The sequence below is a fragment of the Heterodontus francisci genome, chromosome 11, assembly GCF_036365525.1.
Source record: "Heterodontus francisci isolate sHetFra1 chromosome 11, sHetFra1.hap1, whole genome shotgun sequence".
Classification (NCBI taxonomy): domain Eukaryota; kingdom Metazoa; phylum Chordata; class Chondrichthyes; order Heterodontiformes; family Heterodontidae; genus Heterodontus; species Heterodontus francisci.
Genome location: NC_090381.1, coordinates 63,873,549 through 63,890,632, shown reverse-complemented (window position 1 = coordinate 63,890,632; position 17,084 = coordinate 63,873,549). Strand labels below are relative to the sequence as shown.

The window sequence follows — 17,084 nt, the reverse complement described above, 5'->3', positions numbered from 1 at the left end:
GCATACTCTGTTTCCTGTTAGCTAACCAATCCTCTATCCATGCTAAGAATCAAGTACTTTCTTTCCCTACCTCCAATATTTGTATAACTAATAACTGAAAATGTTCAGACAATTCCCCAATTATTTACCTTTTTAGATGATTGCAGCAATGTCCAGATTAATGTTTAATTCCTGAAGAGTCCAGGGCAATCCTGGTAGGTTGGGTCAGACTTTTCTAATCTGGTGGCTAATGTACAGGCAGGCTTCCTTCTTTTCATGCTGCTTCCAGTGTTACTGGCTTTGATATACAGAAGGCACAAATCTGGTTACTAGATCCCATGGCACTATTTTGAAAAAGGGTAGGGGCGTTAGTCCTTGTGAATATTTATCCCTCATTTCTGTTTGTGGGAACTTGCTGTGCACAAATTGGCTGTGATGGTTCCTACGTTACAACAGTGACTACACTTCAAAAGTACTTCATTGACTGTAAGGTCCTTTGGGATGTCCTGTGGTTGTGAAAGGTACTATATAAATGCACGTCTTTCTTTTCTGTTTGAATTCCAATATAATAAGAAATTTATTCAGTTCCTTTTAAGCAGTGACCTTGACCGTAGATCTTTATTGGGGGCCTTTTTGGTTGTACATTCTTTCCTAAGTTGTCAGTTTTATTGGGTGTCAGCTTTTTTGAGTTTTGTAGGTTTTATGTATTGTCATAGTCATGTATGGCACAGAAGGAGGCCATTCGGCCCATCGAGCCAGTTCTCCATGGAACTATGCAGTCAGTTCCACTCCCTGGTTTGATCCCCGTAGCCCTGCAAGTCTATTTCTCTTAGATGGCCTTCCAACATCCTGTTGAAGTCATCAGTTGTTTCTGCTTCCACCACCCTGGTGGGCAATGAGTTCCAAGTCATTACCTCCCACTGTGGAAAAAAAGTGCTTCCTCACATTCCCCTGCACCTTTTGCCCAAAACGTTCAATCTGTGTCCCCTAGTCCTTGTATCATTTGTTGATGGGAACAATTTCTCCTTGTCTAAATTCTCTAAGCCTGTAATAATCTTGTATACTTCTATTAAATCTCCTCTCAATCTCCTTTGTTCTAAGGAGAACAAACCCAGCTTTTCCAATCCAACTTTGTAACTAAAATCCTCCATCCCTGGAACCATTCTGGTAAATCTCCTGCATCCCCAGGGGTCAGCAATGTGTCTGTACATGGACACCAGTGTCTGTGGTAAAACATTTTGAGATCCGTGACTGGTAATTTCAGGGATGAGAAATTTCCCATTGGCTTCTTCTTTTTGAGTAGAATGGATTAAAAAATATTGCAGTCAGTTTCACAGCTGACAAGCGCTGAGAGTAGTAACGGCACTTCTGAACTTCAGACAGGTTTTCCAGCGGGATCCGATTTTTAAAAAAATCCCACCAGAAAACTATGAAGCTGTCCGAATTTCAGAAACTGCTCTTCCCGCTCTCAGCAACAGTGAGGGGGTGGGGCCAGAGAGAGAGGGTAAGAGAGGGGGGGCTGAGAGGGAGGGAGAGAGAGAGTGGAGAGAGCAAGAGAACAGGCAGAGAGAGGGGCACAAAGAGAGAGAAGGGGGGGAGAGAAAGAGAGGGAGCAGAGAGAGAAAGGGGGAGGAGACAGAGAGAATGGGAGCAAGAAGGAGAGTATGGGAGCGAGAGAGGCAGCCAGAGAGAGAGGGGGACAGAGAAGGGGACAGAAAGAGAGAGCAGGGACAGAGAGGGGGGATAAGAGAAGGGGGGCGAGAGAGGGGAACACAGAGAAGGGTGGATGGGGCAGTGTCAGAAAGAGAGGAGGCAGAGAGCAAGAACAACAAGGAAGGGAGATGACACGGGGGAGGAACAACACCGAGAGGAGGGGAGAGGCAAAAGAGGGACAAGACAGGGGAGGGACAAGAGGGGGAACAAGAGAGAGAGGGGGCACAGAGAGAGCGGAAACGACAGGGAAGGCGGATGACACAGGGGAAGAACAACACAGAGGGGGGTAAACAACACAGAGAGGGGAGGGAATGACACAAGAGAGGGGAGGGAATGACACAAGAGAGGGGAGAAAATGACACGGGGGTGGGGGTGGGAAACTGAGAAAGGGAACACAGAGAGGGAGGGAGAGACAGACAGACAGACAGAGAGGAGGAGGGGAGAGAGTGATCAAGATCATTCCTGACAGATGAACATCTATCCAGAGTACTCCGCATCGCTACATATGTGTGGGCAAACATTGATCAGTTATGCAAGCAAAAAAGAATGCTAGATATCTTACTAAATCAGTATCAACATAGTGATCAGAAAGTAAGTCAATAAATTAGTCTTCTCATTTAAAGCTTCTTCACAAAAATGCACAATTCTTTTTCTTTTGATTAATAGTATGATACGTTTTTAATGCCTTTGTCTTTCCGAAATTGTCTCAGTGGCCCCCTAGGTAAGACAAAAGCTGTCATGTGGCCCGTCTACACGAAAAGGTTGGAAAAACCCCTCTCTGTCCCCCTTTCTCTCTCCCCCATCTCTCACTCTCTGTGTCGCCCCCCCTCCCCCACTCCCTAGCAGCTAGGTTATTTTAAAACACAAGTTTAAGGGCTTGTGTTATGTAAACATATTAAAATGGAAAAAGTCACATAGAATATCTTGATTTCTACACTCTGACACGCATTACTTTCGCTTGTGACACAAGCTCAGTGACATGTTGAAAGTTGCTGGAGTTTTCTTCGATATAAATGTTGCAATTACGCTGCTATCCGTTTGGAATCATATTGTTCCAGAACTTGTATTGAGGGGAAAATGGGAATCTCCTGAAGTCAGCACTGTAAGTTCCTCATGAATACAAGAGTATGGTGTAATGGGGAGGTGTAATATTGGCATAAACAGGATGCTGCTGACCCATATACAGTAGTAAATACAATTCAACAGATAGCTTTAATAAACCTTAATCTATGATGAACTGTCTACAATTCCTTAACAAAATCCATGCTGCATTTGCAGTTTTAAAAATTGTCGGGGAAGACATAGTACAACATTTATTATGTTTCAATTACATTATGTTAAAAATGCACCTTTGCTAACAGATAAGAGATTTGTCTTGGACATAAATTGGTTAATCTGGTGTACAATCTTACAGATAGTTACTAAACATTTTGCAACTGAATAATACATGCCAATGTAATTATTAACAAAAAGCAGAAAGTTGAGCAACAACTGCTCAACTTTCTGCTTTTTGTTAATAATTATCTTGTCAGAGTTGAATCGGACAGTGATAAACAGAGATATAGACATAAGTAAATTTAAGAGAATCACTTTATTGGAGGTGCTTTTTATTTGTAATTATGTTTATCTAATTTTTTCATGAGCTTTGGTGAGCAAATTACATTTTATCCATGAGAGATTCTGTTGTTCTGTATTTTCGAATCCAGGACCTAGTTTAACAGCCTGGCAAGATGAATAAACTAGTCTTGACCACCTATTGTTAATTTGTCCATCCTGCCCCACTCTGCTTTTTTTGTACATGATTCTTCTGAAGTACTATCTTCTCCATCCTATAAAATTCTCCTGATTTTTAGATCACTGCCCTTTTGTTGGTAGCCCTGTCTTCAGACACATTTACAAGCAGATGGAGAAATTGCATAAACATTGACTATCATGGGTTAAATTGTCTTCTGACAACAGCAGTATGAGAAATAGTCCATTTTCCTATTGCTATTTTCTTTACTGTCTCTCCTTGAGCTTCATGGTTTATTGGATGAACTTGCACTCCTGACACAGTGTGAATCCACAGAGGTCATCCAATAAGGTCCATCTATCATCCCGTGACATGATGTAACTAGCTCTATTCTGTCAACAAAAGTAATTTGCAATGACATTGCATACTATTTTGCTTGCTAGCTAGCTAATATAGTTGAGCTGCTCTCCATTGATATTTGTGTACCTAGCTACTTTATTTATAGAGAAAAATGTGTTTTAAATCAAAGTGTTTTGATGACATTAGATTGGCTATACACTTTATATACAGATTAATTGCCCCCATGTCCATGACTGAGTCAATAATTTTGCCAAATGTCCATGATGCAACATGTTGGTGCTGATCCCTGGCCCCCTGCAAGGACCCTCACATATTTTCAGAAGTGTGGTGACCAGAACTGGATGCAATACTCCAGTTGGGGCCTAACCAGAGCTTTATAAAGGTTCAGCATAACTTCCCTGCTTTTGTACTTATGAAGCCCAAGATCCCATATGCTTTTGTTATGACCTGGTGAGAAAGGTGTCCAGGGGTCCCTCTCATTCTTCACCTGGTCTTACCGTAACAGGGTATAATTTTAAGCGCACAGTGTTTTTATCTCCCCCTTGGTGAATCCTTGTTCACCACTTTCCAATTATAAGGCAAAGAAACCAGCACAAACGGGCTTTCTTAGGTTTAAAGAAGAAAAATTTAAATTTACTAAACTTAAACTCTAATTCGGTTAACACCTACGGATACACGCCACGCCTCGCGCTAGCATGCATACGCAATACACACATACAAACGCAAAACACACATGCAAATAGAGACAGAAAAGAGCAGAAGAAAAATAAAGTGGAAAGGTTTGAGGCAATATCTGAAGAGTTGTTAACGGTTCTTTGAGCTCACTGTAGAGTCCTTGATTGTAGGTAGATCATGCTTTTTGTTGGGGCCCATTATTCTTCTTAAACCTTGTTCGCTGTAGGAGACTTTTCTGTCTTGGGATTCATGTGTCTTCAGTTGATTCAGAGGCTTGTGAGAAAGAGATAGGGACAGACAGGAGGAGATCTTCTCAGTTCAGGAGCAAACAGCTTTCTGCCCAAACTGTTAGTACAAAATGAAAAAACTCAGGTTGCCCAGCAAGTTAGTCATGTGACTAGCTGGTTTGACCATGCCCGTTTGTGTATTTGGCCATCTTAGCAGTCTACCTGGAAAGTGAACTCCCCCACCTTCAACGTCTGGTGATCAAAAGTCTATTGTGGGTTGAATGTCAGAGAATGGCTGATTTGTCCTTCCAAACACTGTCTATTAATATGCAGATGTCTTTCCAGCCACGGCTGATCTGTTTAACAAGTCCTTTCTTAACTCCAGTAACGGTTTAAAAGCAATGAGCATGACAAAATTTTTGTGCCTCATTCTTGGCAGGTGGGGGCCTAGCATGACACTTTACTAATCACTATCTCAATATGTCCTGCCACCTTCAAAGATCTATGCACATGCACCCTCAAGACCCTCTGTTCCTGCATACTCTTTAGAGCTGTGCCCTTAAGTATATATTGCCTCTCCCTATTCCTTCTGCCAAAATGCATCACCTTACACTTGTCAGTTTGTCAGTATTAAATTCCATCTATCTCCTTTCTGCCCATTCTGCTAGCCTATCTGTGTTCTGTTGCAAGTGGTTCTTATCATCCTCAATGTTTGACGCACCTTCACATTTGGTGTCATCAGCAAATTTTGAGATTCTACTCTCTTCCAAGATCCAAGTCATTTATACATAGCAAAAAAAAGCAGTGGTTCCAGCACTGAACCTTGGGGAACACCACTATCTACCATCCTCCAGTCCAAAAAGCAACCATTTACTATGACTTGCTGCTTTCTGTCCTTAAGTCAATTAAAAAAAAATCCAATTGGACACTGACCCTCCTATTCTATGAGCCTCAATTTTGTTAACCAGCTTTTTATGTGATATCTCATCAAATGCTTTCTTAAAATCCATATAAACAACATCCACCGCATTTCCTTCATCAACCTTCTCTGTTACTTCATCAAAAAATTCAATTAGATTAGTCAAGCATGATCTGCCTTTTACAAATCCATGCTGGCTATCCCTAATCAACTCAACCCTCGCTAAGTGTCTGTTGATATATTCCCTGATTATAGTTTCTAAAACCTTACCCACCACTGATGTTAAGGTAACTAGTCTGCAGTTGCTAGGACTGTCCTTACACCATTTCTTGAAGGGTGTCACATTTACCACTCTCCAATCCTCTGGCACTCCTCCGTTTCTAGGGAAGGTTGGAAGATTATGGCAAGCCCTTCTGCTATCTCCATCCCCATTTCCATTCGCAACCTGGGATGCAAGCCATCTGGACCAAGTGACTTTCCAGCCTAAGCATAGCCAGCCTTTTTAGTACCTCTCCACTCTGAATTTTTATCCTATCCATTTCCTTTCACTGCTTCTACTGATATTTTGTCCGCCTCCATTTCCTTGTGACTTTTTAAACTGCTAAACATAGTACTATTGTTTCTAAATACATTCTTAAAGCATCTGGAGATCAGGAGAGCGGTTTCTCATCCAAAGGACTTCAACAGAGCCATGTTGAATGAAGCAAAGTGATTGACAGACAAGCGTTGACAACAGACGTACGTGCATCCAACGAAAACCTGACGTCAGCACGTCTTGTTGCCTGGTTTCCATGGAAATCCCAAACGCGGCCTGGGCCAACAGGATGAGCTTTTTCCGGGTCGATATCGACTGCTTTCTTTCACCATATGGTAACAACTGAATGTTGTATCCGAGCTCTCACGCTGGGAATCCACCGCACCTCCATTTTTGAGTACGTTTGTTTAAGCATCGTTATTTTTTCCCCCCGAGATGCGCGAGAGGTTGAGAGACCGCTTGGAATACCCAAGGATGCGGCTGGTTGGAGGCTGGGCTCTTGTAGTAACTTTTCCAAGAAATTAGTGAGAATCAAGCTGCAGGCGCTTATTTAACAGCTAGCGAGGTCCGCACCGCCCCACATCTCATTGCGGGAAAGCTGATCCAAATCACGATGACCTGCAGGTTGATAATTTTTCAGTAGCTATGGTGCTTTGATACGATGAGGAGCAGAAAGCCGCAAAATGGAATTACCCTCATAAGAAGTGATTTCCTGCTCTGCAATTTCAGTGACCGTTTCTTATTTTCCACTGTCTTGAAGATGGTTTAAAGCTCCTTTTTACTGGGCCATTATTCTTCAGATACCTTGCCAACTGTAGCAACCTTGTGTCATTGTGCCCTGGAGTTCAAATGACTGAATAATCCTGGCTTCACATTTAATTTTGATGTAAATTGTGGTAATGTGTGCTGAGCTGCCATGGTATTAATCCAGCTATCACAGCTATCAAGTATCCTCGGCTTCTTCTTGGCATTTTATCCCGGATGAAGATTTTGGGAAAGTTGTAGTCATCGGTTGCAGGCCCACTGGTGGCTAGTCAGGCCTATCCGTGACCGGCAGATTCTCCCACAGGGGGTTCAAGTGAAGGTATAGTCGTTGTTGGGGGCAATTGGATCTGACCTTCTTCTCCTTTTCTCTTTCATGCTGGTTCTTCGCAGTCTCAATGGTGTCTGTAGCCCTCTTGATGTAGCATCTCCAGGCATCACGGTCTATGGCCTGCGTTTCCCATTGGCAATGGTCGATGTGGCACACAGCGTGGGACTTCTTCAGGGAATCCTTGTAACGTTTGCATGGGGCCTCTCTGTTCCTTTTACCCATGGTCAGCTCTCCATACAACACGATCTTCGGCAGGCGACTGTCGTCCATCTGGGCAACATGACCCATCCAACACAGTTGGCTTTGCAGGAGGATGGTCTCAATGCTGGTGATGTTGGCTGTTTCCAGGATTTCAATGTTTGAGATGTGGTCCTGCCAGCGGATTTTGAGGATGCTGTGGAGGCAGCGCTGATGGAAGTGCTCTAGAAGGCATACATGACGGCGGTATAGGACCCATGATTTGGTGCCGTAGAGAAGGGTGGTGTGGGCTATGGCTTTGTACACTTTGAGTTTGGTCTGTGCTCTGAGGCTGTGGTCGCTCCACACACATTTGTAGAGTCTGCCAAATGTACTGTTTGCTTTTGAGAGCCTATTGTCCACTTCCTTGTCTTTGGTAGCATCAAACGAGATGATGCTCCCCAAATAGGTAAATTGCTTTACGGCATTCAGCTCGGTTCCTTCGATGACAATGCTTATTGGTCTATATTCTTGGGGTGCAGACTGATGCAGAACTACAGTTCTATTTAAACTGTTTATTAGTCCAAAGAGTTGCACCGCCTCGGAAAAATGTGTTGTTATACGTTGCAGGTCTGACTAACTGTGGGCCAGGAGAGCACAGTCATTGGCGAAAAGAAATTCACGGATGTGTTTTTCTTCTGTCTTTGCGTGAGCCTGAAGACACTTGAGGTTGAAAAGGCCTCCCTCAGTCCGGAAGAGTACATAAACTCCCTCCTTAAGCTCTTCCATTGCCTGCTGCAGCATCATACTAAAAAAGATGGTGAATCGGGTCTGGGCCAGAACACATCCCTGCTTCACGCCGTTGGAGATACGGAAGGCACTTGAGAGGTTTCTGTTTTGCTTGATTTGTCTGTACTGATTTTCATTAAACTGCTTCACCATGGCCAGGAACCTGGGTGGGCATCCAAGTTTTTCAAGGATTTTCCAAAGTCCATCTCTGCTCACAGTGTCGAATGCCTTGTTGAGGTCTGCGAAAGTGACGTACAGGACTTTGTTTTGCTCACAACACTTTTCTTGTCATTGTCTGAGTGCAAATACCATGTCTGCGGTGCCGCTGTTTGCTCTGAAACCACACTGGCTCTCTGGGAGGTTTTCTTCCACAATGGTAGGCACAAGTCTGTTCAGAAGTATTCTAGCCAGGATCTTCCCAGCAATAGAAAGGAGGGTGATTCCACGGTAGTTGGAGCAGTCTGATTTTTCTCCTTTGTTTTTGTATATGGTGATGATAACGGCATCACAACAATCCCGAGGAATCCTGCCCTGTTCCCAGCAGGCCGTGAAAGACTCATGGAGCTTGGCGTATAGGGCAGGGCCACAATGCATCAAGGCTTCGGGTGGAATTCCATCGGCTCCGGGGGCTTTGTTGTTCTTCATCTGATTGATGGTGGTCACAGTTTCCTCCAGAGTTGGGCTTTCATCCAGTTCTTCTTTGACAGGCTGTCGTTGGATGCGATTGATGACAGTATTATGCACTGTGCACTTGACACAGAGAGTTTCAAAGTGCTCCGACCAGTGATCCAGGACTGACTCTGTGTCGGTGTGTAGGAACTTGCCATCGGTGCTCCTCAGGGGTTTTTGGGTTTGATATGCTGGTCCATAGACAGATTTTAGTGCTTCATAGAAACTTCTTATATTACCGGTATCAGCATACAGTTGAGTTTTTTCCGCAAGTGCAATCCACCAGTCATTTTGGATGTTCCTCAGTTTACTGCATGCTTGACGGTAGGCTGTCTTTTTCTCTTGACTGGCTGGGTGAGCCTGATGAGCTGACCTTTTTTATTTTTAGCAGAACTTGAATTTCCATGTCATTTTCATCAAACCAGTCCCTATTCTTCTTGATACTGGGTCCGATGACCTCATTGGAAGTATCCAGTACTGCAACTTTTATGTGTTCCCAGAGTTCTTCTGGAGTGGAATCAGCAGTGAGATCAGGATGTTCCTGTCTAGTCTGTAAGGTTGCTTGATATCTATCTTTGCAAGATGAGGTTTTCAGGTTGCTAACTCAAAATTTCTTTGAGTTTGTCGCTAGGCTGTTCTTGGGCTTAGGCTTGAAGTGAAAGTTTAGCTTTGAACGAACGAGCCGGTGGTCTGTATGACAGTCAGCACTGGCCATGACTAGTATGCAGGACATCCTTTAGGTCACACTGGCACACCAACATGTAATCTATCAGGTGCCAGTGTTTAGAGCGGGGATGCATCCATGTGGTCTTGAAGCGATCTTTTTGTTGACAGAAGATGTTGGTTATGGACAGCTGCTTTTCTGCACAGAGTTCCAAGAATAAAAGTCCTTTTTCATTACAGTTTCCATCTCCATGGTTTCCGAGCGCTCCCTTCCATGCCAGGCTGTCACGGCCCACTGTGGCGTTGAAATTGCCAAGAATGACAATTTTGTCCTTGGGCGGGGCATTCTGGATGAGTTCATGGAGATCTGTGTAGAACCTATCTTTGTTAGCTGGGTTTGCCTTCAGGGTTGGAGCATAAACACTGATGAGGGTTGCATGCTGCTGGTCTTGGAGGGGCAGGCACACGGACATGATGTGTTCGGAGTGGCCGATTGGCAGGCTTGAATGTTTAATGGCGATAGTCTTCTTCACGATGGAGCAGACACCGAAGAGGCGTTGTTCACCTTGAGGTCTACCTGACCAATTGAGGATGTAGCCAGCGTTGTGTTGTGTTAGGCTGTCTTGCTCTGAGAAGCAGACCTCACTCAGGGTCGCTATATCAATGTCTAGTCTGGGTAGTTCATAGGCCACCAGGGCTGAGCGTCCTTTGGGGACAGCTGTTGTCACCAGAGTCGAGCATTGTTCTCGTGTTCCAGCAGGCGAGTTTCAGAATTTTTCTTTTCCCACCTTTTGAAACGAGGTTAGGAGTTCGCGTTTCCTTCTCTGTCGTGGTTTGACCGCATTAAGAGATGCCTGTTGACCAAAGCAAGCCAACTGAGTGGTAGGGAGACAAGCATTTGTTGAGGCCACCTTTTCTAGGCCTCTCTCCAATTTCGGAGCAAGCAGTGATCCTATGATAGTGTTAAAGCCATGACTGTGTATCGAGTTTATATACTGCCACGATTAGCATGGGCTCTACTATTTGTTGACTGGCAAACTAAAATTTACTCTAGTTTGCAACAGTTGTCTTTTAAAAAAAAAAATCAAAATGTGTGTCAGCCATGGCTCAGTTGTGAGAACTCTTGCCACTGAGTCAACAGGTTCTGGGTTCAAGTCCCACTCCAGGACTTGAGCACAAAAATCAAAGCTGACATTCCAATGCAGTACTGAGGGAATGCTGCACTGTTAGAGGTGCCATCTTTCGGATGATAAACCAAGGCCCAGTCTGCTCTTTCGGGTGGATACAAAACACCCCATAGCACTATGTCAAAGAAGAGCGGGGGCGTTATCACTGATGTCCTGGCCAATATTTATCCCTCAACTAATATCACAAAAGCAATCTGGTCATTATCACATTGCTGTTTGTGGTAGTTTGCTGTGCACAAATTGTCTGCTGTGTTTCTTATGTTAGAACAGTAACTACACTTCAAAAAAGCACTTCATTATCTGTAAAATGCTTTGGGACATCCGGTGATTGTGAAAGGCACTATATAAATGCAAGACTTTCTTTCTTTATGATTCCTGTGATATCTTTCTTTCAGTGACTGTGGCTTTGGTCTTATTTCTTGATGATTTTTCAAAAATCTCTCACTGATTGGAGCTGACTACAATGTTTCAGCTCTTGCAACTATTTATCATTGCATTCCTGCTTCTTGCAAGCATGTCTCACAGCAACTCACAGTGAAGTACTTGCAGCATTTATCTCAGTTAATCCTTGATCTTCTTTATATGAAGCGAATAATGTTACTTTCTTTTCCTGAATTAAATCTCATTCAGTAGAAAAAATAAGAAATAGCATGTTAACATATTGCCAGTCTTTTGTTGATTGCTTTTGAGGCAGAAATATATTTGTTGATGTATGTCAGTAAGTTCTAAAATATCTTCACACCAAAAGGAGCAAAAAGAAGTCTTTGCAAGAAATAAAATTTGCCATTTTGAGGATTTGTCATTAAGATGTAAACTCGGGCACTTTTATGGACAAACTTTCAAAGATTAGTTCAACAAGTAGATCATGGAAATTATTGAAAAAAATAGATCTTTAATCTTGATATTTAAGCTGCTGGTTAATGTGCCAGTAGATTTAGTTCGGTGACTTAACCATATCATTCCAAGCGTTGTCAACAGACGTGTCATCTGTCTTGTGATTTGTGTCTAAGCTGTAAAGTCTGAGGTACACTGCAATCTGCAATTTTGGTGACTTGCAGAAACTTGATATGAGGCTGGAATAGTTCACAGGGATGTGCTATGATACTGTTGATTCACACTGTGATTCACTATTATGCTGTAGAAGAATTTTGTAACATTTTAATTACAACTGCACAGTACATGCACATTACTTTGCTTCTATTCTCAAGCATCATTGTTGTCAAGCTTAAGGTTACACTCATGCCTTGCTTTTAAATTGCAAATTATTTTATGGTTACATATTTTAGTTATATGCATTTCAGCTGTGGCTCAGTTGGTATCACTTATTCTTGCCTTTGTGTCAGAAGGTTTTGGGTTCAAGTCCAATTCCGGAGACTTGAGTACAAAGGTAGGCCGTACTGAGGGAGTGCTCCACTGTTGGAGTTGCCATTTTATGAGATGTTAAACCGAGGCCCTGTCTGGTCCCTTAAGTGGGTGTAAAAGATTCAATAGTGCTATTTCGAAGAAGAGCAAGGGAATTATCCCCAGTGTCCTGACTACTATTTATTCCTCAATCAACATCATTAAAAAAAACAGATTATCTGGTCATTATCACGTTGCTGCTCATGGGATCTTGCTGTGTATAAATTAGTTGCTGCATTTCCTACATTGCAACAGTGACTACACTTCAAAGAACACTTCATTGGCTGTAAATCTGTTTGGGATATCCAGAGTTCGTGAAAGGCACTATATAATTGCAAGTCTTTCTTTCTCTATTGCTGCAGAAACAGCACCAGTTTAGTGGTTATGTTGGACAGTTTTGATCTTCAACCTAAACAGATCACCATGGAACGCCATGTCCCAGTTCACCCTTTACCTGAAGAGATCCAGGAGGTAAACAAATAATTAAAAAAATATATATGATAGAAAAAGCCTGTAAATTTTATAAAATATTTTGCCTCTTTATTCATACCTACTTGTTATTATCTGTATCAGATAAATTTATTACATTCCTTGGGATACAACAAATGTCTAACTGGCCCTGGTAGGGTTTAGTATAATTGGTGCATGTGATTGAAATAATTTCACAGTTAAGCCTGTGATGTTTGATAGCAAAAATCCATTTTTAGTTTTAGTGCAGGCTTGATGTTTCAATAGCCTTTCCTACTTCTAACTTTATCTGCCTTAAATAAATATGAATGGTGCTGAACTGAATTGATTTTATAATTATAAAAGTTACCAAGATTTTAAAATAATATTTCACACTCTGAAGCTGCCAGTCTGAAGCATCCTATGAGTAGACATTTTGTTTAGAATCCTGTTTTCAGTTATTATCATAAAGCTTCTCTCCTGTGACATTATGATTGAAGCTGGAGAGCAGCAGGTAGCTCTCTGAATCCTTGATACCTCCAGAAAAAAGCATCTTGCAAGACAACAAGGGGCTGATGTGGCACTTCAGTAGAACAGACGTCCCTTTTAATAACCGCAAATACTAGAGTAATTGGAATACAATTTTGAGAGCAACAGATGAAGGTATGATTGCTGAAGTAAACATTTTTAATTGTTGTGTTTAAGAATTGTACTAGTTTTTGCCTTAAGAAAACATATTCTCACTTTCAGTTCGCACATAATCATATATGACTTCTGCATTCTGAATGGTTTGGAGAGATGGTCTTTTAAAAAAAAAATTGAAAGCAATACACCTGGAGCTTATGTTTTGCAAACAACTGTCTCTTCAGTTATAATAAATACAGCAGGTCTGGCAGCACCTGTGGAGAGAGAAAAACAGAGTTAATGGGCTGAATTTTATGGGACCTCAGACGGGTTCAGAGGCAGGGGGACCCATAGAATTTCAACAGGAGGCGGGATGGATGAGGGGGGGACAGGGGTGGGTGGTGGGTGGAGGGCCTGTTGTGTTCCTGTCACAACGCAATTTTGTCCGGGACGGGATAGGCCGAAGATGGCCTTCCCACCCAGAGGCCAATTGAGGCCCTTAAGGGGCCTATTAACGGCCACTTAAGGACCTCATCCTGCGGCTGCTGGGATTTAACCAGCGGTGGGGGAACCTGTGGCATGCAGGATGGTCGCTCAGTAAAACGAGGCATCCTCCCTGCAGGCTTGGGTTGGCGGGGCCCTCCTCTGAGGGCAATCTGTGGCCCACGGAGGGCCCCCACCAGGAAAACCTACATCTCCCTGAACCACCCTCCACTTGCACTAAATGCCCACCCTCTGCCTCACCCCCGTGGGATCTGCTGGTCTGGCCCCAGTGATCCCGCCTCACTCACCGTGGGTCCACGTTCCACCTCTGGGCTGTGTACAAGGCCTCGCAGTGCTGGCACTGGCCACCGCTCCCAGTGGTGCTGCCGATACTGCTGAGCTGCTGGCCCCATGATTGGCTGGAAGCTCTTGGAGGCAGGATCCCCATCTTTAAAGAGATGGGGATCCCATTGCCGGGCTGTTAATTGGCCCAGTGCTGCAAAATTGCCGCGTTGGGGGGGCTCCAGCTGGCTGAGGTAGGATTCCTCCCACCTTTTCGTCCTGGCTCCCAGAGCCCTGCCATGGGCACAAAATTCAGCACAATGTTTCAGGTCTGGTGACAGACCTCATGTTAACTCTGTTTCCCTCTTCATAGATGCTCCCAGAAATGCTGAGTATTTCCAATTTTTTCTGTTTTCATTTCAGATATCCTGCATCCACAGTATTTTGCTTTGGTTATTCAGCTTGTGGGATTGATTGATTCACATATTGTATGTACATTCTCACTGCTCAGTGTAGCCAAGTTTTTCAGGAGCTGAAAGTACAGAACAAAACCTACGAATATGGTCGACACCAGATACCCCTGTATAGGTCAACTTGGCTTATTTAAATCATTCAAAATTTGAAATAGTGCAAAACTTTTTCTCCCATTCCTAAGAAGAAATAAGAATATTTATTGATTTTATTTAATCAAATTATTATGCCAAGAGTTAAGATAAAATGAACACCTTTATGGATTGCCTCTGCGGGACAATTGAATAACACTTGCTGGATCTGGCCTTGCTTGGGGTTATTGCTGTAAGTCCCAACATAAGTTTGCCTCTGTAGTAATTAATGCAAGTGCAATGGCAGAAAAGGAGTCAGTAGTACAAATGAATCACAGCTTGATTTCAAGTTTGTGAAAACAAATTCTAGATTGTGCATTCACCAAACCTGGCCCCACATTTAACATTTTTTTGCTCTGCGTACCATAAATAAAAAGGAAGTCTTGCTATGCCAACCACCACTGGCCTCATGCTTATCAGTGTTAAACCTTTAAACAAACATGTAACTGAAAGTAGTTTATCATCTTAAAATCTTATTACATTAAAAAAACCCAAATATAACAAGCTATATAAGTGCACCAGACAAAAAGACAAAAACTCCCCAATTTCAGGATTTCTTGTCTCTGTACTCTTGTTCATGACAGCATGCACTCGTTTGTTAATCCAAATTTACTGAAACATCTAACATTCTCTGTGTTGCAGAGCTCCTGCTTTTAACTGCAGTACGTTCCATGCAGCATCAGCTTCAATTCCAGTTCAGGTCTCAGATAGCACATAACACTTCTTGGTTCTACACATTCTAAAGCAGCTTTCATTTTGTGTTGTGTACCTTGATAATATAAAGACAGCTAATCTGCCCGAAACAGATGGGGCTAATTGTAGACTAGAAATTACTATTTGGGATATTACTGGTTGCATGTTCAATGCATTCAAATATCCACTATTTTAGTGTCAACATTAACCCTTTTGTAATAAATGGGTTAGCATATGCTAAAACCGTGGTCTGAAGGGGATCATACATTAATACAATGTATTAATATTTCATGAGTTTACAGGCTTAAATTTGTGCAACTTACTGCATGACATTCTACCATCTATAGTACGCATCAAAGTGGGCCAGGAAGACACAATGCTTGAACACTTCTGTGTCAGAAAGATGATAACTTATAAATGAATCCTTTCAGCTCTCACTAAGAAGGAGAATAAAGGAGAGCTTGATAATTACAGACAGGTTCAAATTTATATGTGGTAGGAATAAAAATAGTGGATCAGTGTGAAGATTTTATATTGCAGCTGGCAGAACAGTTTGAATGGAGGAGACCCAAACTAAGCTAAATGGAACATTTGGATTTTGTCTGCCTTTCTCATCCCTGTGCACACTATGATGTGCAGAACAAATGGAAAGTGGAGAATAATAATGGCTTCTTTTTAATGAGTCTTGTTAATGGTTTCCTTCAGGATAATTTGTCTTGTAAATGGTATCATACTCTCCCTGGGCTGAATTTTAATAGTGCGAGATATGCGCATTGGAGCTGCCGTGATATTTCGCGCAACAGCTCATCAGCATGGAAGGGGTGGAGCGCCTTCTCCTGATGACATAGAGGGGCAGGCGCACCATCTCCAGCAACGGCTTCCGGCACCACCACAGAGGCGCCGGCACCATTTTTAAATGGCTTCAAGCCCATCAGTAACATTTAAATTTTTAAAGTCAAAGAATGGTCAAAAATAAAGTTACACATTTACTAACATTTTCAATCCCATCTTCCACATCCCAATGACTAATCAATTCATTAATTGCCCTTCCCCTCAAAAAAAACTTTTATTCAGATCCCGACCTTTCCTCCCAGACTTTAACTTTAACCCTCAACCCCTTCCCACCATCCCCCCACCAATTGGAAGAGCTTTCCCTTCTCCCCCCTACCCCCATCCTGAAATATTCACTCCCCCCTCCTTCCCCACCAGTGGTCTCCCTTGGATCTCCGAATGGAAATCCGAAGGCGCGTGAGTTCCGGCAACTGGCCATAATATCGGCTTGGGATGACTGTCGCTACAAGGGAAGTCTTTCATTTACATGTCATTAACATATTTAAATAACATCTCTGCTGCTGTGCGGCGGGGAGGCGCCATGAGGCCTCGCTGCTGCCGGTAAAATGTGGCAGGGCCTTCCCGGCGTTGAGGCCCGTGGCGGGCCTCTCCCGGAAGTATTTTCTGGGCCCCCCTGCTACGCCCCCCGACGTCAGGGGCCTTATAAAATTCAGCCCTCTGTCTTTTGTATTAAAAAAAAGAACTTGCATTTATGTATTTGTTTGTGATATCCATAAATGATTTGGAGGAACGTATAGGTGGTCTGATTAGCAAGTTTGCAGACGACACTAAGATTGGTGGAGTAGCAGATAGTGAAGGGGACTGTCAGAGAATACAGCAGAATATAGATAGATTGGAGAGTTGGGCAGAGAAATGGCAGATGGAGTTCAATCAGGGCAAATGCAAGGTGATGCATTTTGGAAGATCCAATTCAAGAGTGAACTATACAGTAAATGGAAAAGTCCTGGGGAAAATTGATGCACAGAGAGATTTGGGTGTTCAG

The 17,084-nt window shown here is 42.9% G+C and overlaps 1 protein-coding gene across 5 annotated transcripts in view; it reads left to right on the top strand.

Moving 5' to 3' along the window:
* Positions 1 to 6,419: 6,419 nt before the first annotated feature.
* lekr1 (Leucine-, glutamate- and lysine-rich protein 1) overlaps positions 6,420 to 17,084 on the top strand; it is a 257,691-nt gene continuing 247,026 nt past the window's right edge. For 2 of the 5 annotated variants that reach the window (XM_068042215.1, XM_068042211.1), the window contains exons 1-2: positions 6,420 to 6,537; positions 12,482 to 12,590. In XM_068042215.1, the coding sequence (XP_067898316.1) occupies positions 6,473 to 6,537; positions 12,482 to 12,590 (174 nt within the window). In that variant the 5' untranslated portion in view covers positions 6,420 to 6,472. Of the gene's footprint in view, positions 6,538 to 12,481; positions 12,591 to 13,163; positions 13,230 to 17,084 lie in introns of those variants that run through there. The other 3 variants (XM_068042213.1, XM_068042216.1, XM_068042212.1) reach the window with 3 other exon arrangements.